This window comes from Periplaneta americana, chromosome 10 (genome assembly GCF_040183065.1).
Source record: "Periplaneta americana isolate PAMFEO1 chromosome 10, P.americana_PAMFEO1_priV1, whole genome shotgun sequence".
Classification (NCBI taxonomy): domain Eukaryota; kingdom Metazoa; phylum Arthropoda; class Insecta; order Blattodea; family Blattidae; genus Periplaneta; species Periplaneta americana.
The window spans coordinates 79,401,038-79,426,431 of record NC_091126.1 but is presented as its reverse complement, the minus strand read 5'-3'; the positions used below and the strand labels follow the sequence as shown (position 1 = coordinate 79,426,431).

Below are 25,394 nucleotides of genomic sequence, written 5' to 3'. Positions count from 1 at the left end.
AACTGTAAAAATTATAATTGTAATATTGTAAAATTTTGACTTGTTCCACATCTTAAAGCTTCATTGCTCATGTAAGATCTATGGAATAAAATGAATGAATGAATGAATGAATGAATGAATGAATCTTCTCCGTGTATATGTTGTAGGTATTATAATAAACAGGATTTTTGTCTCTCATTAAGGTAGAAGACAGTGTTAAATTAAAACATTTGGCTATTTTTCCTCTAAAAGGCGACTTTTAACGAAATAATTGCGAATTTCTGCGAAAACAATCTGGCAACCCTGCGTGGCGGTGTTGTTAATTGCTTAGATTGTGGCTCGAAGTTGTATATTTTGCTCGACGAGGCTAAAATAAGGTTAGACTAACTGATATTTAGAGTTCATACATACGCATTTCAAAATATCTGAAAAGTAAATAATCGCCGTAACAGACCCAATAATGTAATAATGATTTCAAATAAAAATATACAGGAATTGTTTACGCATTAATGTCCAAATTGAGGTTAGGAACCCATGCTGATAAAATGTATCTGGACGTGTCTGTAAATTACATAAATAAGTTGTAGTGTTGTGAATTATAACGTAACATACAGTATTTAAAATGTGGGCAAAATCTGCCAAAGCTATAACGATATCTTCCTCATTCTTGTAAATGTTGTGAAAGATACGTCGGAAAGTAGGCGTACTACAGTACATTGATTGGCATCCATACTAGACTTTATATTCAGAGTACAAAGTAAAAAATAACATTCGTATTTTAACTTTTTCTTCAATTGCCGGTATTGATTGTCTCTTTATTTCTGAAAAAAATACTAAATAAAAAAAATAAAAGAGGCCACGTGGACAATCCTAAATGGATTTTCAGTTGGCCCTATTATTACTAGTTAAAAATATTAGGTGTGACATAAAGTAAAAGTTATTAGAAAGCATAAGTTCTGTCGTGTTAAGTGATTTACTCACTAGATAAGACATAAAAGTCATATTTCACATACCATTCAGTTAAGCTTATAATGTTTTTGTTAGCAAGCTAATATTTTGTAAGTTACCGATACACATTTTGTTTTTATTTCTGCTTTATTTTGTGATATCATTCACAACACTCCAGAGAAAAGTTGAGTTTTCATTAATTTAATCAGCTCTGTGGATTATTGGAATAGGCTGCATTAACTTTTGTCAGAAAAAAATATTCTGGAGCTTTACGGCCCATGAATGACTAAGGCCGACCAGTTGGCTGGTGGCGTCATGTCCACATACTTAAGCAGAGTTGAACTCTAATTGCAACTAGAACGAAGGTGTCGTGTGGTTAGCACGATCTCCCCAGCCGTTATAGCTGGAGCTGGTTTTCGTAATCAAAATTCACTACCTCTCTTAGCACCCAAAAATTCATCATGGTGCTGGGAGGGCACCAGCCCCATACACTGGCTGAAATTTCATGAGAAATTTTTTTCCCCATGAGGATTCGAACCAATGCTCATTGCGTAGTGCGAGTCCTAGGCATGATGCCTTAAACCACGATGCTGCAGCATGGGACAAGAAAAATTTTATGCATTCTAAATATGTGAGTGCCTATGTTTTTTTTTCTTTGGAGATGAGGAAGAGAATGTGTAACTCGTTAATCTTTATGAAGTTCGCTTAATACTTTATAATATTCATTGTTACATTGAAACACAAGAAATTAACATTAGGACGTAGCAGCAGGAATGTTAGTGGAGTGAAAGAAAAAGAAAGACGAACTAAATAAAACCCTAAATGAAAATAAACAGGAAATTATACAGTAAGCTCTTAATATAGGCCTTATAGTGAAGTAGACAAGAATATTAGGGCACATTCTGAAGTCATGATATGGATACGCAAATAATGAACACAAAATAGAACACTACAAATTTTAGGGACGATAAGATAATGAAAATAAGACTCAAAATAAATACAGGTCATATAATAATATTGGGTCATTCCATGAGGAGTGGGACATTTCATTAAAATGTTAAAATTATGAGACGAGGTGGAAATTTTATTGCAACTATTGCCTACACCGTGTCTGTAGGCCTACTTCCTATTTACAAAGATATTTTGGTGGGACACTGTTTTCCTTATGAAGCTTAGCTTCAAGATATCATCAATTGCTGTTTTTTTTTTTCATGCGCATTTCAGTAATTTTAAGGTCAATATTTTCTTATCATACGTCATGATTTGAGTCAACTCTTTTAATATTTGGCTTCTCTAACGCCCTGATTATGCAATATAATTGCTAACTTTATACTAAGACAGGGGTTATATATATTTTTAATACTTGAAATTGTATGATTTTTTCTTTGCGTTTCATTTTAAAATGTGTGTTGATATATATATCAGTATCATCTTAGCATAAATTGTACTTAAAAATAATTTTGCACTAAGTAATTCTGACAGAGATCTGTAATGTGAGTGACATAAATACAACAGATATTTCATAATTTAAATAGCCCACACCTGCGGAGTAATGGTCAGCATGTCTGGCCGCGAAACCAGGTGGTCCCGGTTCGAATTCCGGTCAGGGCAAGTTACCTGGTTGAGGTTTTTTCCGGGGTTTTCCCTCAACCCAATACGAGCAAATGCTGGGTAACTTTTGGTGCTGGACCCCGGACTCATTTCACTGGCATTATCACCTTCATTTCATTCAGACGCTAAATAACCTAGATGTTGATACAGCGTCGTAAAATAACCCAATAAAATTATTTAAATATGTTGTACAGGAATTATATTTCTACTCAGTTATCAGCATTATATTGTGATGTCCGAAAGAAAAAACTGCATCTCTCCAGTTTTTAGAAGAACAGAGTTTGCCATTATTGTGCATGCACACAGAATCCATGTCCTTGTTTTGTAATGTGAGTGACAGTACATTTAACATTTTTTTTTCCTTTTTAATAAATGATGATTTCTCAAGTAACTGTACACCTATTTTTACCCTTTCTAGTGGGCAATGAAGTATTTTATCATTATCATTAAAATCAGGAACTGTATAGGCTAATAATTAAGATTGTGTGGTGAGAGTTGTTACATTGTAATGTGAGTGACTGTGGAATGACTGTATTTAGCTTTTATGCTCCAATCGAAGACCATAAACTATATCCAAAAATTCTTAAAGTAAAAGTTCAAAGTCACTGAAAGAATTTCATGATAGAAACACACAATGGATTCAGAAAAGGCTGCTTATGTCCAGACCCCATATTCTGTCTCAAATTGTTAATAGAAAAAAGAATGGTATACAAATGAAAAAGCATTTAATGGTATACAACAGAATAACTATTCGGAATTTAGAAAAAGGAGAATTACCTATATCTCCTGGTAAAAGCAGTAAGGATATCTGCAACGAGAATACCGTAAAATTTATTATAAAGTACAATGTCAAATTACAAAATCCAGCTGAGATTAATAGAAGAGTGAGCCAAGAATATCTCCTTTCACCAACATGTAGGCCTACATGAACCAAATGGTAACAAAGTAGTCTAACAAAACAAAAAACATTACCTATCATGTGTACCATTTTCTATAAATATTGAACCTAATACTCTATTATTTGAATATCACCAAGTAATTACGGTATGTCAGATACAAAACATAACCTACAGAAAACAATATTTAGATTTAATATCCGCCATAAAATCACCAAGTATTAGAAAATAACAGGCATAATAAAAATGTGTTTAAAACTGCAGAAGACCCTGAAGAATACTAGATTAAAATCATAAAGTACACAGTAAAAATGTGTTTAAAACTGCAGAAGACCCTGAAGAATACTAGATTAAAATCATAAAGTACACAGTAAAAATGTGTTTAAAACTGCAGAAGACCCTGAAGAATACTAGATTAAAATCATAAAGTACACAGTAAAAATGTGTTTAAAACTGCAGAAGACCCTGAAGAATACTAGATTAAAATTATACAGTACAGTTGCTCTTCCAATATTTAAAAAATAAAAATTATGGAAGAAATTGGTTTCATTATGCTGACAGAATGACACGAAACAGACTATTTACCAAAAATTTTAAAAAGCTATATACCAAAATGCAGAAGACACGAAAGACTTATAAAACCATTTTTGGTGAAGGGAAGCCAGAACAAATGAACAAGTGGCCTAACTCCATGAACGCATTAAGTTTATGATCACTTATCTTTAGGGAAATCTTAGTGAAATATAAAAGTTCGTTAGATCTAGTGCACAAGTTGCTTGTAGAAATTAAAAATTAATAAAGAAAAGGAAATATTTTTTCTTTATTTATTTTCTCTCCGTGAAATTAGTGGACTTGGGCTCAAATCCTGATTGAGACAAGTTATTTGATTGGGTTTTTTTGTTAGGTTTCCCCCACAACCAATTGAAACAGAATTGCTGGGTGTTCCAGTGTAGGACTTCAGACTCATTTTGCTTCATTAAATTCAACTTCATCCATCATTAATCGTTTCAGGTCGTCCAGGAGATACAGCAGATGCATTACAGTGATTTACATACAGATGGCTGCATAGAGTCCAGGGTGATGGAGAGGCTTTCACAGCGGACTTCGTCGAACCTTGGACCTGTGTAGTAGAGTCAGCAGATGGGACTTGCAAACAGATGGCATCAGTCTTAGGAGGCTGCAGTACATCGACAGGGAGACGGAGGGGTGTTCCTGTTAACGCGGACTCTTGTCAGACCTGGATGCTGTAGTGTCATTCCTCGAGATTAAGGACAAAAGCATTGAATTTTAAAATTGTCATTTTGTCTGAAATTTTCATATTTCCTTGAAGTACATGAAATGAACTTCCACAATATTAATATATTTTCTTCTTGAAATGCGTTATTCTTGTATTTTCCCGTGAGTTAGTTTGGTGATTTGTGCTTGCTACACCTGTTTGTAAGTTACTCTTTCATTGTGCAATATTGTCTTGTTCCGAGATTTGGGCTATATATAGGCCTATATATATATATATATATATATATATATATATATATATATATATATATATAACAGAGCGTTAGTGACCTGAGATAATTTATGGCATGTTTAGACTCGAATAGGCCTACTACTTGTCTATTTTGCTTATAATGAGAGTTAAATACTACCATGTGCCACGTAACGTGAGTTACGAATAACCCTTTTTTTCATAGTTGTGTTAATAATCACATCTATTCCTTAAATTGTTAGTCATCTTAATATTCATTCTTATCTTCAATCATAGCTAAAAATTGAATTATTGTTATTATACAAGAGCCTATTTTAAACTCTGAAAATATGTAACATGTGTTACGCGCAATAACGTTAGTTACGACGACATTTAGATGACAGTTTCTTTAAATATTGCACATAATGAGATGTAAAAATTCTTCAAATTAGGAAGCAAAAAACAAAATTACTCCCAACATGTCACTCGCAGAGTTTTTAAATTTGGCCTAATGTTCCCTTTGCATTTGATTGCTTCATTGCTTTGTGGTAGACTCAATAATTTAAGTACCGGTACAGTATAATGTTTAAAAGTGTCATAACCATAAAAGGGATAGACGTAACACAAATATATTGCATTAAGCGAATATGTAAGAAGGAAATGTTGCTATCTTCTTTTTAAGCAAGGAGGCCAGATATAATTAACAGATAGGTATCACCCCTTAGACTTCAAAGTCTATTTCTAAGAATTCTTTGGTGCACGATCCAGACATTGGTGAGCCAGCAGATAGAGTTTCTTCGAGGAAAGGATATTGACGTAGGAACTTCTGTATCATTAGTGAAATTTAATGATAGTAGAACCGAAATTTCAGATGTAAAAAGTTCTGTAGATGAAGACGTTAAAATAATGTCACAAGAGTGTTGGTAGATGTGGATTGGTTTTTAAAATCAATGAAGAACACACATCAAATGTGACACTGAACCAGATTTTATGCAAGCTGTCTACATAGTTGTTGAAATGAAAGAGGACAGAATGTTTTACAAAATTGATAAGAAACTTGATATCATAGAAGTGTAATTGGGTTTATATCATTGTAACAAATTTTATGTAAAGATTAATTTTTGGTCCTGCACATACTCTAATAACTTTTGTTAACAAGTTTTAATTGAAAGTTCTTTTGAAATAAAATGTTCGTTTGTCATTGTGTATACAGAGTTTTTCAGAATTCCTATTACAAACTTCTAGGGATTATAAAGGGGACTATGTAGTTAAAGTTTTGACTAGGAACCCTTGTCCAGAAATGTATCTTTTCGATGCAAAATAAGTTTGAAGATCAATTTGATTTAAAATCTTCCACTACACAGTATGCAAACAAAATGGGCTGAGGGCGACTTCTGCAGTCCCCAGTACAGGACGAGACAGCACAGGATGGTTGAATACACATTTGACGATATTAGGGAACTGCTGTACTGCTCAATGACTGAATCACAGCTGATGTGAAAGCCAGCTCTGCAGAACTGATTGTAAACAGAAGACTCACGATATCAAGGGACTGCAGAAGTCGCCCTCAGCCCATTTTGATTGCATACTGTGAAGTGGGAGATTTTAAATTGAATTGATCTTCAAACTTATTTTACTTCGAAATGATACATTTCCGGACATGGGTTCCCTATCAAAACTTTATCTACTTAGTCTCCTCTACAAAACCTAGAAGTTTGTAATAGGAATTATGAAACACTGTGTATAATGAAAATTTAAAATGATAGAGACGTCATACACCATGTAGAAAATCACCTTGGTTGTTAAAAAAGTTTATTGTTGTATATTTTCCACTAAGATTTAAGAATCACTGTGTAACAAAACATAATGATCACTAACTTAAACTTACAGACAAAATGTAACGTGAGTTACTAGTACTTCCTGATAAAATTATCTATTTTCATTCTACTTTTTGTTATCCATAGCTCAAGACAGTGTTTGTATGTTCTAAATATATTAAACAGTAATAAAGATAAAACTGGAAACGTGTAAGGCTTTTACTTTCAGAGTGCTATTAAGTAACATTATTTTCTTTGCTTGGAATGTCTTTTTTTTTTTTTTGTGTAACGTAAGTTACAAGTATTTCGTCAGTAAATTCCAAATAATTAATTATATTCCCAAATACTGATTACTGCCATGAAGAATAAATAAGCCAAAAAACTTTATTTTTTGTTTTAGTATTTCTAATAAGTAGACCTCGGATTTTAGCTTAAATGCCTATTTTTTTCTGTAGGGATAAACTAAAACTAGTTAAATATCTCCACATTTTATATAAAATATTAACGTTTGAAAGCGGTTTTATGGTGTCAAAAATGCCTATTTTGCCTATTGAGACCTATTTTTAAGGTTTTAGGGCCTAAAATTGCCTATTTCTATTTATTATGTATATATTTTTAAATGTTCGTGTAGCAGTGAAAAAGAAAGTTTTGAATGTCATGGGGTGAGTATGGTTCACATATCCTGTAATAGCCTGGTTGTACATAGGAATGAAGAAATTTCTGGAAGGTGTCTGGTTTTGTTGAGCACTTGAGCAGACAATAGGAATGTGATGAATTGGGAGGATGTATTTCTCCCTAAAGGAATCAGCATGGTAAATATTGCTAGATTTAAATATGCATCCATTCCTTTTGTATCATTGGGAAGAATTTTTTTTCGCTTGTAGAATGGTTCTGTCTAGAAAAGGCAAAGTTTCACAATAGAAAATTAGAGAAAAAATTATGTATTGCAATGCCAATTATGAATAATGTGTTAATTGCAAATTCATTGGTAAATTAATTAACTTAATTCTAATATGAGCACTTATGTATTAGGAGCCTCAGATCAGTGAGGCCGACAAATTCATTAAAAATTACGTACCGGCATTCATAATTTAAGATGTAACAAAAATAAAGTTTCTAATCGCAATATTTGTTGACGATTTTTGTCACTGTATACCGTAATACTTAATACTCATTAATTAATTGCATTTTTATAGTTAATGTAGTTTGTGTGGATAGAAATTACATTTTAGCTGCATAAAATAATACTTTTAGCTGCTTGAAATTGTATTCTTAGGTGCCTAAATCTATGTTTTAGTGCCTATTTTGAGTAATTCAGGGCCTATTTAGGTGCCTAAAAGTTAGTTTTTAAGTGCCTAAATATCCGAGGTCTACTAATAAGTTCATAAATGCGTCTGAATGTGACGTGAGTTACTGTGGAATGACCCTGTAGCTGAATTGATAAGATGGTATCAAGCATTGAGTCACATATTCACAGGAATGTGGTCCTGATGACTTCAACAATCATCCCCTAATAAGAAGATCGGCACAATAATCTTCAGGCTTCTACGCAAGACTTCGAGCAGTCGTCAGAAAAGAAAAAAAAAAGGAAAGAAAAAACCTCCTCTTACAAGCCATTGCACAGAGGGGGGAGAGAATTCTTTTGGATCATGCATGAGACAAAGATACTGGAGGGACTCCCTGATGAGACGTCAGCTTCATGTAGGGACCACATCCTAAAGACAACACTAGAATATATATATATATATATATATATATATATATATATATATATATATATATATATGTTCAAGGTAGATGAAAATTAGATTCCAATCTGGCATTTGCCTTTGTGAATGGGTAAGACCCCAAAAAAACCCACACTCAGATTAGCTGATCTTGGGATTTGAACCTAGGAGTCCTATATTCGAAAACTCCAATCAGCCGGAAAAACTGATTAATTAACATAAAGAGAAAAATAATTATTATTTAGGCCTAAATGATTATGAATACCGAACTACTGAAAGGACTTTTATAATACAACTTCAAACATGAAGATTTTCAGATGTGTAACAGAGAGACTTTGAATCTTCATTTGTCAATATTTCACTTTAATTGGTCAAGGTTCTTGCCATTCCAATGTTATTCCTTCTTTTTTATCTCATTTTTAATCACTGTGTACACTAGAGTTCTCAGTTAAACATAGACAGCTCTTATCTCCTGCCACGAGGTCTACTCTGTTCAACTTTTGTTCTGGCTAATTAAATTCATATTTGTAAATAGAAATCAAAGGGCAGCCTTACATTCGTGTTTATCTTTTTTGTGGTGTTGTGTAGTAAATAATCATTACATAATTTAAATTTCATTTTATCGTACATTTATTTCCTCATTAATTTTATTGCATTTATTATTTACTTATTATAAAACTGAAACTTTTCAATTTATGGGATGTTTTGAAAATTGTTTTTAGAGAATGAATACAAATTTATGAAGAAAATATAAAATCCAGTCTGCATAAATAGCTTTTTATATGCACTACTAAATTTATAGAGTAATTTAATTATGGAAAAGAAGTGCATTAATTTTAATGAGCAGCTGTGGCATATTCAAATTATACTGTTACTGGTATGTGTTACTATTCTTTCCAGTACTGTGCTGAATGCTGAGTGCTGATATTTACTCAAAATGAAGATATTATCATGTAAGATGTTAAATGGCCACAGAAATGTAAGTATTATTTTATAAAAATAAATGTACCATTACCAATTGAGGTTCTGGCTGTTATGTACATCAGGCAGTACATCTCACTTGACGATAAGAGGAAGAACATTATTTTTCATTTCATTTCATTTATTACATTCCATAGATCTTACATTAGCAAAGAAGCTTTAAGATGTGGAACAAGTCAAACTGTTACAAGATTAGAATTACAATTATAATTTTTACAAATTTTTACAATATTTTACAATTTTGAAATTTTCTACAATTTTTTTACAATTTTTTTTTTTTACAATTTTTTACAATATTTTGACGAGATGTAGTGAGATGAGGTGAGGCCCGAGGTTTCGCCAAAAGATTAACTGGCATTTGCCTTATGGTTGGGGGAAACCTCGGAAAAAATCCAACCAGGTAATCAGATCAAAAGGGGTGAAATGAAGTGAGGCTGAGGACTCGTCATAGACCATCCGGTATCAGTCCCATGGCTGGGGAAAACCTCGGAAGAAACCAATCAATGATATTGTTTGTATATATCTGAAGTCTGATTAATGTAATATGTTACTAGTCAATGATGTATGGAATGGAGGGGGAAAGAAAGTGGTCACCCTAGCCCATTATCTTCTGGCTTAGCTGCCTCATGAGTGATACCTTATTGTTGTCACTTATAAGATTCAAATCTGCCTTCAGACAGTTGGCTAAATAACAACAAATGTATCATCTGAGAAATGTGCTCAGTACCATCTCTCTTCTTGACTTGTGCTTTCTTTGGCTGTCCTGTAGTGTTGAATGGGGTAGAAGAATCGGAATAAAAAGGGATTGTAATAAATTGGAAATGAGAAAATGACACTGTACAACTTAAAGTGTTTCATCATACTGCAATTTTTTGTTTTCATTTTTTTCGTCTTTTTTTGAATTCTAATGCTATGTATAAACTGGATACCATAATGGAAACCAGATAATGCGTGGCAAATTAATTGGTATGGGACAATCGATGCTGTGCACATACTGCAAGCTCTCAGTTAAGTGGTAATGGCAATAGAAAAAATGGTCAATAACAAAGTTAAAAAAAAAAACTGAAGTTTTAATCCAGTTGATCAATACAACATTGATTGGTTTATGACATTAATTTTAGACGAATTGAAAATGGCAATTTTTTTAATTTGCATGATAAAAATACATTATTCGTTCATTTTTAAATATCTGTGAAAGAGCAGGAGAATAGTTGATTTCTTGATCAAAAATTTATATTACATTCCTTTCAACACACCCACATTCTTTTGCAAATGGTTTCACAGGTTCTGTAATGTTTTTCTTCGGAAAACTGTTGCTATTATTGTTATACTGGATATATTTCTGAATTTTTAAATCACTCCCTCTTGTTAGAAACTGCGCGAATTTATCCAAGCAGTTCGAGTAATGAATTACATCCAGAACTTACTTTCATGTATGGTGCAATGCCACTCTTTGCTGTAAGTAGGCCATATTCAGATTTCGCAGAAGTTGAATTTGATTCATATAATCAGGGACAGCTTTCGAAGAGGGGCTGCGGAGCTGCAGCACTCCCAGACATTTGTGGCTCTTGTCTCGTTTTATGTTGTGAAAAACATTTATTATACAGTCTCTATTTAGCGGCTCGAATTTTTTTAATTTTTCGCTCTCAATGACATGCACGCAATCGTTAGTGAAGTTACTTCCTCCCCTGGTGCTGCCAGAGCGAAACCAGAGACAAGGACTATGGGCGAAGCCACTTCCACCCCTGGAGCTGCCAGTCTCGTCTTGGATGCTTTGCACGTTAGTTTTACCCCTCCCCCTGATATCCCTAGCCATGAATACAGAGTTTACTGGCTCTGCAAAATTTGCAGCAGCTTGTCAGTAGCGCGCAGTTTTAAATACATTTTCTTTAATGTTGTGAGTATAACAAGTGCAACAATGTTTAATTCTGTACAATATTTACAGTCTATTCAGTTCAGTACCTTAACAATTCAGGAGAAATGTGAAATTAAGTGCCCATCAGTTGAATGTCGTAATGGAAAGAGCTGCTAAACAAAATAGCCTACAAAGCTCGCATATTTTTTGCTAATTTATCCAGTATACCTGCTTTCTTCTCTCGATCTGTATTAGATTAATGTGTTTCAAAGACAATTCCATCAGCTGGGGCAACAAGATGGATTTAAAATAAGAACAGTAAATGTTGTTCATGAGAAGAAGGAGCCATTGCTAGAATGTTTTCAAACCATAATGGAATCTGAAACATCTAACATCACAATAAATGAGGCAAGCGCCCTGGTGCATACTCTTGAAGATCCTGAATTCAATTTCTGACTCAGTTTTTTTCATTTATTGATGTATCATGTATATATATTATACAATCAACTACAACATCGCCAGTTAGATATTCCTAAGGCTCAAATCTGCATATAAAAAATTAAATTATGGTTTATTTAACGACACTCGCAACAGCAGGGGTTATATCAGCTTCGCCGGTGTGCTGGAATTGTGTCCGCAGGATTCTTTTAAATGCCAGTAAATCTACTGACATGAGCCTGTCTCATTTAAACACAACTTAAAGATAAGGCGCATGGAACTAATCTTTAAATAAAGTAAGTTGTGAGGCCCACATTACATGGATGTAAATGTTGACATCGAATATATATAAAAAATACTATAAAAATAAAGTAAGTTGCTTGGTTTGTTTTTTAATGCAGCCCCCTTAATTCAATACCCACGAGCCGCCACTGCATATAATTATAATTCCTCAAAATGAAATAGATTCTCCAAGTCTTGGTGTCAAAGCCGATGCAACACCAGGCTGATTAAACCAAGTTAGATTCTTAATCAATTGGCCTGGGATACAGTCTCAGAAACAAAAAATGGCCTGACTCTTGAAGGTCCTTACATAGCACAATTCACACCACAGTGATTTAACAACGGTTTTCAACACAGTTTTATTTGAACAGTATTACAGGAAGATATTTCACAACTTACTTTAAAAAGCAAGAAATTAATCTGAAAATAAGATCAAATTAATGATTAAGAGTTATTATTAACCACGATATAGTACGACAACCTCAATTATGACAGTTCATTACAAGCATTCTGATAGCTCTGTGCTAGCGTGTTTGCTCACAGACTACGAAGTTCAGGGCTCAGATACTGTTGAGGAAAGAGTTTTTTAATTAATTATGGAGGTTAATTTCGTTTACCATTACGCTATTCTACTTAATGAAGAGATAAATTTTCATCGCATGTTTTCAAATGCCTTTCAAGTTACGACAATAATGGACCTAGATTGAATTCAAGGGTGTGGTCGAAAAAGAGTATGAGTCATGAAAACCAAATTTTACAGGGACAGGAAAAACTAAATATTTTTTTAAAATATGTAGGTTGTGCTGTTGTCATTTGCCTCGAACATGATATGTGGTGTAATATGTGTGTGTACTAGAGATGAACAAAACTAACTGCCACTCTCGCTTGCTGTGTTCATTGCATTTGTCTTTCGAGTCTCGTCTCATCATTCTCATGCTCTTCGAATCTCGCTCATCATTCTTGAAATAGCATTTGGTCGGCATAGTTGATATTGCGTCATTAAATAACTCACTAAAAATAAACTAATTTTCTCAAAAAACCTAACTCATACCCTTTTTCGACCATGCCCTTGAATTTCAGTAACTGCCAAAGTGGTCTCGTGTGTACCACTGCCTTAGAGCACACTGAGCAATGTACAATGCATTGAATCTGGAACTTTGAAAAATCAGGCAGACCATTTTTTTTTTTTTTTTTGGAGCCATACATACTCTAAGAAATACCCATGCAATGCTACTGGTCTGTCTTTTCACACATTAAAAGTGTGTATTTTTTTTAATAAATCTCTTCTGAATTATTGAATACCTTCACTTAATTGCATGACTATTACATGTGTAGAAGGATTATAATTGTAAAAGGTTTGAATGTTATGAATTGTGTAACATTTTTTGTCAGTCATAAGACAATTTTGCAGTCGAAATTTGTTGCTCATTTCTGCGATTCTTCTACGCTTTGTCTTGATATACTTGATTTTATACAATTCATGTGATCTCTTTTTAAATTTTATGTTGTGTTTTTGTTTTCTTTTTGCAGTTCAAGTATGTTAAGCCTGCTGTAACATTTTGCCAAAGAAGAAACAGGTAATTATAAAAATATAACTCTGTTCTTTTAATGTTGCCATCGGCATTGTTTCATGTTTTCTTTTAATTGGATTATTTTATGATGCTTTATCAACTACTATGCTTATCTAACATCTGAATGGAATGAAGGTGATAATGCCAGCGAAATGAGTCCAAGGTCCAGCACCAAAAGTTACCCAGCATTTGCTCTTAATGGGTTGAGGGAAAATCCGGGGAAAAACCTCAATCAGATAACTTATCCCAACCAGGATTTGAATCTGAACCCGCTCATTTCATGGTCAGACATGTTAAGCATGACTTCACAGCAGTGGACTTGTCATGTTATTTTTATCATCTTTACTATCAACATCATCATCATCATCATCATCATCATCATCATCATCATCATCATCATCATCATCATCATCATCCAGAGATTAGACACTTGTGCCTTTTCCAGCTTTAAAGGATTGCTGCAATCTTCTTGATTTTCGGCATCCCAGGTTCCTCCATTCTTTTGATATATTATAATACTTTTCTGGCGATAATGCTGTCAGGCTATTGATCTAAATGTTCATTCCATTTACTTACTGTATTCTGTTATTTTTAATGAGAAAATGTTTAGTTCCTTCTTGATATGTTCATTTAGCCACAACTCGCCACTGATCGCAAAACTTAATTTATGCTGCTTGAAGTCATTTGCAATCACTTTTTGTTAGTGTCTAGGTTACACATCCAATGAACAGCCATCATTTTATAAAACTTCAGTGGAGGCCTTTATTCGTATTTTTTCATTACATATTCTGATAATGGTGCTTCACATATTTTTGAATCTGAAAATTTTATTTTCCAAATCGTATTTGAAATTATAACTTAGGACCTATACTGCAAAATAAATAGTTAAACATATTAATTTGCTCTATTATACTGTTACTTGTATTTAAAATTATCTTTCCTTTTACTTTAAAACTATCTTTCCTCTTATTGGCTTTCCACAAAAAACAATTAATTTTGTTTTCTCTACAAATGTATTTGAATTATAGCCATTTACAATTAAAATTATAACCACTACCACCACATGCCTGACGTGAAACTAGTGGGCCCGGGTTCAAATCCTGGTTGGGACAATTTACCTGGTTGAGATTTTTTCTAGGGTTTTCCCTCAACCCATTACGAGCAAATGCTGTGTAAATTTCGGCATTGGACCCTGGATTCATTTTGCTGGCATTGTCATCTTCATGTCAATGAGGTGCTAGATGACTTTAGCAGTTGATAAAGCATCATCAAATAACCATTTAAAAAAGAATCACTATAGTCATTTTCGCTATTATGTTTCATACTTATCTACAGTTATAGTCACGTAATAAAATCTGAAACAATTATACAGGGTGATTCAGGAGAAATAATAAATATCTTAGGGAGTGGTAGTATGGACGAATCTGAGTTAAAAAAAAAAAAGATGTTCATATATGTGCTGAATTTTCAGTGGGTGTGGAGAGAGCTGTTTGAATGTTACGCATAACAGCTGTTATAAGCAGCGAGAGGGAAAGACAAATGACAAAGATTACGTTTATTGCTTATTTACATGATATCACTACATTTCTACAGTTCAAAGTAATGGTTAAAAAATTCCAACACTGTCTTCAGTGTACTTTTCTGCTCTGTGGGCAACAATAAATGATGTTGTTCTGAGTTCATCTTGTTATTATTTTGTGAGGGCAGCACTATTCTTAATGCAAGTGACCAATTTGTCCCTTGTGTTCACTTGGTTTTTGTTCACTTCGCTTTTCATTCCCCCCACAGACAAAAATAGAAAAGAGCACGGTAAGTAGTGTGCCTTGGAAGGTGTTTCAGTGACATAGGAGCCCAGTCAACTGATTGATCACATCAAACCAACATTCAAAGAGAAGTGATGTTGATAATTTGTTTCCACAATGGCATATGGATTTTCATTGGACCAGCAATGCGAGTTGTGGGTGTAGTTTATAACATCACGAGTGAAACTAGCTTCGTCAGTGAACAGTGTTAATGGAACTAATTGGTGATTGCCACTTACAAAATGCCAATTGTCTAGCTTCATCCCCTTCTCCAAGGTTTTGCATCTGCTGTACATGAAAATGACACAAGCCATACTGAAGTAATGTTCGCCATATTGTCTGTGGAATAGCACCGATCCATGTAGAAATTCTTCGTGTGCTTTTTGTAGGACTATGTTCTACTGACTGAAGAATGCCTTCTACTTCACCCACAGTTTGTTCATTTGCACGTTCAGAAGAAATAGGGCTATTGGGAACTGTACCAGTCTCACACAGTTTATTATAAACACTAGTACGACAAAATATGTTTTGCTTTGCAACTGCTTAAATAAATTACATCATTTGAATCTACCTGCAATACATATCATGCATACTTCCATTCAGTTATAGTTATAACATATGGGGTAATGTTTTGAGGTAATTCTCCAAATGCCAAAACTATTTCAAACAGAAAAGAGCTGTTATGTCAATAGTACAAATCAATAAAAGAGCTAGCTGTAGAGAGTACTTTAAAATTATGGGCATGCTATCTGTACCATTTACATATATTTTTGAAACTTTGATATTTTGATGGCTGAGAACCAGACTGTTCTAAGTGCAACTTTTTATAAGAAAGAAATCTGTGTTGAAACACAGTTCCAGTTCTTGTCTGCATACATGAATCGAACAAAATTATAAATATTCCTCTCCATAAGGTTGCTATGAAGCTATTCCAAATTGTTTCATGAAGCTATGAATGTCAAGAACTTAAAGTAGATCTCCTGAAAAAAAAAAAAAAAAAAAAAGTAAAATGAACTTGGAACAGTCTGGTTCTGGGCCATCGATTTGTAAAAACTAGTGTTGTTGGATTAAATCGATCAATCGATCAATTTCTGTTCTAAGATTAATTGATCAAAAATATTTAATCGCATAATCGAATCAATTAAAATTAATCGGTTGTAGTTGATATTAATTATTATTTTGTTAATACAAACTCATACTAAAAATTCCGACAATATTTCTCTTTCTCGGAAATTGCTTAATTAAAAGCACAATAGTACTGTTATTTTCTAAGTGTAAACCAGGTAGCATAGGGAAAATCTTTGCACATACACTTCAGAAAGAGATGGAGATATGAGGACAGTAACCGAGTCTACCTCTATTGAAAGTTGAAACACAATGCGAAACCCTTATTAAGTTTTATGATTTTGTAAGAAAACTTCCACCTTGTTGTCAGCTCATCTTCCAAGCATATGAAATACATACTTTTCTGGGATTCGTCCTCCTCATCCCTTATAAAATAGACATGTCTACACTGTGTGCAAGTGAGAGCGTAACTACCTTCTCTTTCTAAAATCTGGTAATTCGATTACAATAGGGGCGAGTCTTCTGTTTCGACCGCTGTACTTTTTGCACCTGCAGTTTCTGTACTGAGTTTGTATATTGAAGGTTGTATGTTTAGTTTGACTAAAAAAATCAGTTTTCTGTGGTTTGTGAAAAGTGTAAATTCCATTATGTTATATGAGAATTTGAGAGGTAAACTCAGTGAAACGTTTGGATTTAAATTGGACGATCGTGGAGAAGTGCATGACAGAAAAAGAGCTTTTTCGTGTTTAGTGATACAGGAAACACTATTACTAAACGTAGAGCGGCACTTAATTTGGAGCTTGTGTTTAAAGTCATAGACAAAGCAGTATTAACTAGGTGAATCTTCATACTTTTTGTTATTTATGTTTGTTTCAAAAATTCCCGGAGAAATTGACAGTAAATTATAAGCATCATAATAAATATGTTAGTAAGTAATTAAAATATTTGTTTTGTAATATAACGATACAATATAAACAGGTATACAACATTTAATACTTATGCTTATCGCCGAACACAAGTTAAATTTAACAATAACTGTGTATTACAGTATATTAAAACATTTTTTCAACTCGATAAAAACTCGATTAATCTATCGATTAATCGATTAAATTCAAATAGTTAACCAATTAAATATTTTGATCGATCAACAGCACTAGTAAAAATTAATTTAAACCGTTTCCCAAAAAAATGGAAATGTCCATTCTTATCATATAAGAAGGAAAAATTACATTCACAGAACGCTCTTCAATACCATTATATAAAAATAGTTTTATTCATATTGGTCTTAAAATATATAACTGTTTGCCTAGCTACCAGAAAGAAATATGTATCTGTTCTCCAAACATTTAAAAGTTCCTTATTCACTTTACTATTACATCACTGCGTCTATAGCTTTGATGAATTCTTGGTCCTGACTTCAAGACAATGAGGAGTCTTCTCACAAAAGTGTAAATTCTATATTCTACAAGTGTTAACGCAGCTGGGTTTGTTCCAAGTATTGTGTCTTTTGATGGCCCAGTTCAAAAGGAAAACAACTCAAAATTTAAAGTTTTGAGAAACCTGTATTTTAAAGCTTTATGTTGCTGTGAAAAATCAGAGGATCGTTAAAATTACTCCAAATTCTGTTAATGATGTTTTATATGTAGATGCTATAAGTTTCATATTAGAGTATGTTAATTGGTTTTTTCACAGCAGCATGAAGCTTTAAAATTCAGGTTTCACAAAACTTTAAATTTTGAGTTGTTTCGTTTTTAACTGGGCTGTCGATTTGTGTTAATATTTGTATTTGTATTGCGTTTAATTATAATTAATTATCATATACTCTTGTATATCATGTAATTAATTACTAATAGTTTGTAAATATCCCCAGATCATGAATATGATCTAGTGGGTGCAATGAATTATTATGATTATAATTACAGTAATTAGTAAACACCCTTAAATTTTGAACTTTGCGATTAGAAATCCGTAGATGATTATTTTTTACGAGCAGTTATAGAATTTCCTTCACAAAACTCATAAACAAATACCATATCGGCGTACTCAGTATGTGTAAAAGTGTGCAGCATTGTTAGAAATGCTTGTAATACTCACAAGAGTAAGAACACAGCTGCAGCCACAAGTTTTGTAGAATGCTGAGTGCTTGTCATCTGTTTTAGGGTTGCTATCTCAGGAGAGCGACACATATGATTCCTTTGCATGTAGTCAATAGTACGTAGTTATTTGGTTATTTGCCATTTCTTCATGCCCTTTGTAAGACTTATTATGCATAACATTCAAACAGCTGTATCTTCACATTCATTGAAAATAATTGGACACATGATTTTATGAATATTTTTACTCAGAACAGTCCATACTATAACCCCTTAAAATATTTACTATTCCTTTTGAATCTCCTTGTATATATAGTGAAACCTCTCATTTACGGACATCGAAGGGATGTAACAATCTGTCCGCATCTGGGAGGTGTCCTTTATTGGGAGGGAGGCTCCCCAATCTAACAGTAAATTTATAATATGCATTATGTATCCCTTCATGCTTTAAATTGAATGTATTACTGTAGTTTAATTCTAAATACAGTATACTACAGTAAATTCTTTGCAACTTTGAACTAGAGTAGATAAGACTGAAAAAGGAAAATACACTACTGTGCCATGCAATTTTGTTCTAGGTCTACAGTTATGCAGTACTGTAATTTACGTTCAGGTGCCATGTCTCTCGAAACAGAACTGATTGAAGTGAAGAGAATAATCCTACTAACCCTATCATGTGTCGAATACAATTTCAGATCGTGGAAACCTTGGACCCATCAGACAGGTTAAATTGTATTACTTTGTTTATCCTCCTGCTTCCAGGTAACAAGGGGTAGCCGGCTGGGCTAGTGGTAGCCTACGAGACTCTTATTGTCTTCTTTCACGTTAAGGAATTTCTGTACAGTTCTCAAAACTAAATTTTCCATTTTTGCAACACATTAGGTCTTGAAATCCAAGTTCTGTCGACAGTCAGGAGGTAAAGCAAGCTTTAGGACTGTGAAACAGCTGTCTGTAACCGTGTCTGAGAATGTCTGTAAACAAGAGTTAAATTTATCATTATTTCTATATTATTTCAGTTGGTACATAAAAATCTGTCCATATATAGCTATCAGGGTTTAGGCCATTTGGCCTGTTCCGTCTCAGGTGAAAAGTTGGTCTCTCCATCGCTTCTTCAGGCGTCCACGATCTCTGTATCCAAGGGGTCTGTAATTTAATAATCTCCTGGGTAGTCTATCATTTGGCATCCGTAGAACATGCTCATGCCAGTTGGTTAAGTTATATTATAGTTCATATTTCAACGTCTTAACAATTGAAACTACATCCTCATCACTGCTCGTAACATTGGCCCACTTTTCCATTGAAAAAAGAGAAAAAAATCTATTGCAGTTGTAATTCAACTTCTGAAAATGTTACTTATAGAAAGTTCCTTCTCTAGTTGAAAGTAATTTAGTTGAGGCATTAGTACATTAATCTTTCAATGCAATAAAAACAAATTATTTTCACAAGACTTTCATAAAATATTTTTATGCTAAGAAAATGTTTACAGTGTTTAAATTATGACTGTTAATATTATTTTACTGAACAACAAGAATTACTTCTGATATTTTGAAACCAAATCACTAGTATCATTAATAAAAAATACTTAATTCAATGTTGTAACTTAATTGATATTATCTTTTAATAGAACATCAGAAGATCTCGAATACCAGTATCTTCAAAGGAGTAAAATACCCACGTATCATTTTCAACCTTCTCTACCGAGACTTCCAATTCCAGAACTGGGGAAAACCTGTGAACGATATCTTGCAGCTCAAAGGCCATTGTTATCAGCACAAGATTTTTCAAGAACTGAAGCTATTGTCAATGCATTTAGAAAAGGTGAAGGCCAGTCTCTTCAGAAACAACTGAAAGATTGGGACAAGAAGAACAAGCACACATGTTACATATCGGAGCCATGGTTTGACAAGTACCTGAGGGACAGAGTGCCTCTCCCTATCAATTATAATCCTCTGGTTGTGTTTGCATTAGAGAAAAAGCCTGGGTATGGCACCCAGCTCATTCGAGCAACTAATATGCTCATATCTTCACTTAGGTAAGTGACCATCTTAATACTATGACATATACATACACACAATGACCAAGGAAAAATGCATTTAAATTTGTCTTAGTAAACCGAAGCAAAAAGACATCACTTCTTTCACATTTTTCAAAGAAAATTTGTCACATTGATGTCACAGATTTCTTTGAAATTTTTTTTTTAGGGTGTACAGTCCCAGAAACAAAAAATGGCCTGATTCTTGGAGCTTCTTATAGAGCACAGTTCACACCATAATTTAGAAGGGTTTTCAATCCAGTATTATTTGAATAGTATTACAGGATGGTATTTCACAACTAATGAAAAAAGCACGAATTAAACCAAAAATAAGATGAAATTAATGCCTAAAAGTCATTGTTACACACGATACAGTATGACAACCTCGATGATGACATTTTATCACAAGTATTTCAGTAGCTTTGTGCTAGTGTGTTTGCTCACAGACTACAAAGATCAGGGTACGGATACCGTTGAGGAAAGAGTTTTTTTAAATTAATTATCTAGGTTAATTTCGTTTACCATCATTCAGTTTACTGCACGATTTATAAATATTCATTTACTATCAAGAATACATAAATTTTCATCGCATCTTTTCAGATGCCTTTCGAGTTACGACAGCAATAGATATAAAATTAATTTGAAATATTGCCAAAGCGATTTCATGTATACCACTGCTTTAGAGCATTGAGCATGCGAAATTCGTTGAATCTGGAACTTAGAAAATTCAAGCGGACCATTTTTTTTTTCTGAATCTGCACATCGAAAATAAAAAGGCACATGTCTCGGCTTTTTCTCTGGTAGGACTTGGTTTCTGGAGGAAAAATAAACTTGGGGTCAAATTTTTTCATTTCAATCGTATTCAATATGGCTTTCCCTTAATTCAGTACCTTGAGACACTTTTGGTTAATAGTACCAAAGGTGATTGGTCATATGTCTCAGCATTTTTACTAATCAAATTTGTAAAAGAATTGTTTTAAATTCAAGATGCCAGTGATATTCATAATTTCTTGTTGCGCACAAATCTCCACCTCTACTCTTACATCTATACTATATATACGTATACTCATTGCATTATTTGTCACAGTATGATAGTTTGAAGGCCACCGGCGTAGCTCAGTAGTTGAGGTGCCTGCCTACCGATCCAGAGTTGCGCTCAGGTGTGTGTTCAATTCCTGCTTGGGCTGATTACCTGGTTGGGATTTTTCCGAGGTTTTCTGAACCATAAGGTGAATGTCAGGCAATCTATGGCGAATCCTCAATCTCATCTCGCCAAACATCATCTCGCTATCATCAATCCCATCGACGCTAATTAACATAGTAGTTGATACAGCGTCGTTAAATAACCGATTTAAAAAAATGATAGTTTGAATAGTTGTTTTTAATACACTCTAATTAATATGAAGTGATTTGTAATACTTTAAACAAGTTTTAATTTTGTTGTGAACCACCTAAATACGTGATTGGCATGCCTTAATGTCAGTTTTTCCACATTACTGGCTCGCCTATTTTACCAGCAGTTCAGTTGGAAAAGCCGTTTCATCACAAAATTTGCAGACATCTCTTTCCCGACTTACTCAACTTACACGACAAAGAAAGAGCATCAGAAGCTTCCTCGAAAGATCTCACTAGGAGTATAAAAGGGTCTCTCAGCGACAATTCAGATACTTGGTGCCCTGTCAATGGTTTATAGAGAGTTGACCTCTGCTTCTGATTGGATTTTATTCGCCCTGTATGGTAGGATAACATAATTACCCTACCATACAGGGCGAATAAAATCCGATCTAATCGGTGCCCCAACTTGAACAAGATTCATCATCATAATCACCAATAAAGTATGGAGAGGCATAAAGTGCATTATGAATATTATGCACAGCATTAAAAATATTAATTTAAATAATGAAAAGTACTTAAATGTCAAGCTTCATTTATAGTCCACTCAATTTGTTAGCCTAAGATATTATTTACAATGAATAAAAAAATTATGGCATTAGCCGGTTTAATCTGTTGTCAGGCAGTACATCTCACTTGACGATATGTGTAAGAGGAAGAACAATTGTTTGTCCCTGCATATTGCAGTAACTTTTTGCTGCCTCTCTCTATATTATATTGTGTGTACATTTTGAAGGGCTTGTCATGAGACCTATCTCGATAAAACTCTTATTCCCTTTTACAGTAACACAATTCAGATATGACTAATATTTGTTATATGTCAGTGTTCACACTTCATTTAATGGTGTAATGTTTCTTTTGTGTGAAAAAAATGGTGTTGGTTGGGTTTGGACTTCGATGTTTGGTTTCAATTACATGGAGAATGTGGTTAGTTCATTATTTCTTTAATAACCGGTACTTGTGTTCTTGAGATTGCAATGTAACTTATTTCTTGTCTTAAATAGAATATTTTAAGATTTTTAAATATGCATAATGAAAGTGTACATTTAATGTCCTTCCATGTTACATTTGTTCAAACTCGTGTATGAAGAAGAAATGAAATATGCTTTACATTGTCTAGTTGCTTGCCATTACTACACTGAAATCACTGATTTGGAAAGAGTGGCAGCAGATAGGTACGTTTGTTGCCACTCTTTCCAAACCAGTCTTCACTGAATCGTTAATGTTCCAAATTTAATATATATTTTTTGTAATGGAAGAAAACATCATGTAGTGAAATTCTATATTCAGCTATAATTTTACTTCTTAAACTGAGGTGCTGGAAAATAAACAATTCTTTGTGAGAAAAGGTCATTCATACTTAAGAAATGCTTAGCATAGTTTGAAGGTACAGCTGCCATGATTATCTAGTGGCTAGAGCGCTAGATTTATAATCCTGTTTACCCAGGTTCAATCTCCGGCATTTTGTAATGGAAGAAAACATCATGTAGTGAAATTCTATATTCAGCTATAATTTTACTTCTTAAACTGAGGTGCTGGAAAATAAACAATTCTTTGTGAGAAAAGGTCATTCATACTTAAGAAATGCTTAGCATAGTTTGAAGGTACAGCTGCCATGATTATCTAGTGGCTAGAGCGCTAGATTTATAATCCTGTTTACCCAGGTTCAATCTCCGGCTTACCCTTGATTTATAACTTCTGTTGGGCAAGCCTATGGTCCAGGTAACACAGAGGTTTACTCCAGGAGCTCTGGTTCACGTGTGGCATCCCAAAAAATCTCCATCAACATCTCATCTCGTCTCATCATGGGTGTAGCATAGATCAGTCTCCTATGGCGCACCATGGGCATTGACTGTCTGTAAATTTGTCTATTTAACTGGATTCATATGGGTGAATGACGAATAGTCAAGTACCCACATTAGTACAAAAAAATGTTTTTTTTTTATTCTCTTTGTATATTATATACTTGTGACAAATTTAAATCCATATTTGCAAGCAAGATTATAAATACTTTCGTGATAGTGTAAATTTCATAGCCTCCATTGGAACAGAAATTAAAATAGTCACAAGGTTTAAAATCATATGAATTTAAATTGTTCTAAGTTAAGTTCTTGACACAAACTGTTACGTTTGTTATTTAACTCACAGGATGTTTCTTCCAGAGAAATCTCATAAAATTGGGTTTCCTGAAATTATAATACAGTGCACCTAGGGTAATGAAGGGTGATTTCGATCGAATTTTGGCGAAAAGGGCTCTAGATTAAAAAATAAAACACGTTTTAAAAAAATGGCTTTAGGTAAAATGTTGCTCCATTGCCTCTCATATGGAGCAAGAAAATTTCAAGTTTGGACAATTTAGAACTCATTTTGGCTGATTCTGTTAGTTGAAATTAAACACACCAAAGACACAAAAATGCAAGTTGTTCCAATACAAACTGATACATATATCAGCTAATATCATAAATTACATTTACAGTTAAATGCCGGGATTGTACCTCTTGAAAGTCCGGCCATGGACAGTGATCCTTCTCTTCATCCTTTCATATGTGTGAGTGAATGCTGTGTAATGTCTTAAATGTTTGTGTTGTATCGGAGGTGGTCCTGGCACTGAGCTGATCCCTCGTCCGGGGAGGCCCTCCATGTCCTTGTGTGGTCAAAAAAGTATGTATGTGATCCATAGATTAATTCCTCTCCTGACAGGTCACGGCCCTGTAAGGCCCATGTGGCATGGGTCGTGTAAATGTACCTAAAAAGGGAGAGGTTAAACTAAGGGAAAGAAAGAAAGAAACATTTACAGTTACTGGCCAATTATTGATTAATGGCCTTTACAGGATTCTATGCACTCTCCCATAAGAGTAAGAGCATTCATTGTTCAACCTGACCTCCGTCAATGTTCAACTCTCCACTCACTATCAGTTTTAAACTTATTATCTATACACATTTGTCAAAAACACTTTTCTCCCTTTGACTCTAACACAGATTTCTTGGTACCACTGTTTTTGTTTTCTTTGGCGTTGAATCCAGTCTCTTTTGTTAATAGACCGTGGATCATCATAAGACAGATAACAAAACCAGCACACATTTTCATCTCTTTTTTGCACATATACATCTTGATTATACAACTTTTAACACTGTATCACTTCGGAATATGTATGATAAGACTTTCTTGTGTTAAATTATAATGTACCTTGTTTATATGTTTCGACCTATTTATGGGTCTTTTTTGCAGTTTGTCACCATCATCACTTGGATCGATTATTTTTATTGACACAGAATGCTTCAATTGAACTGCATTCTGCGGAAATGAACCAACCCACCAAAAAAGAAAAAGAAAGTAATATCTCAAAAATGAAATAATTCCAAAGATTCATATTTTGATGTAAGATACGTCTTATAAAATGCTTTTGGTTAAAGCAATAAGTATATAGTTACATTTACTA

The 25,394-nt window shown here is 33.7% G+C and overlaps 1 protein-coding gene across 4 annotated transcripts in view; it reads left to right on the top strand.

Annotated features, from left to right (window-relative positions):
• The first annotated feature begins 281 nt into the window (after positions 1-281).
• CPT2 (Carnitine palmitoyltransferase 2) overlaps positions 282-25,394 on the top strand; it is a 107,065-nt gene continuing 81,952 nt past the window's right edge. For 2 of the 4 annotated variants that reach the window (XM_069837776.1, XM_069837773.1), the window contains exons 1-5: positions 282-356; positions 4,446-4,871; positions 9,344-9,422; positions 13,530-13,576; positions 20,155-20,562. In XM_069837776.1, coding sequence (XP_069693877.1) covers positions 9,381-9,422; positions 13,530-13,576; positions 20,155-20,562 — 497 coding nt within the window. In that variant the 5' untranslated portion in view covers positions 282-356; positions 4,446-4,871; positions 9,344-9,380. Of the gene's footprint in view, positions 357-4,445; positions 4,872-8,548; positions 8,971-9,343; positions 9,423-13,529; positions 13,577-20,154; positions 20,563-25,394 lie in introns of those variants that run through there. The other 2 variants (XM_069837774.1, XM_069837775.1) reach the window with 2 other exon arrangements.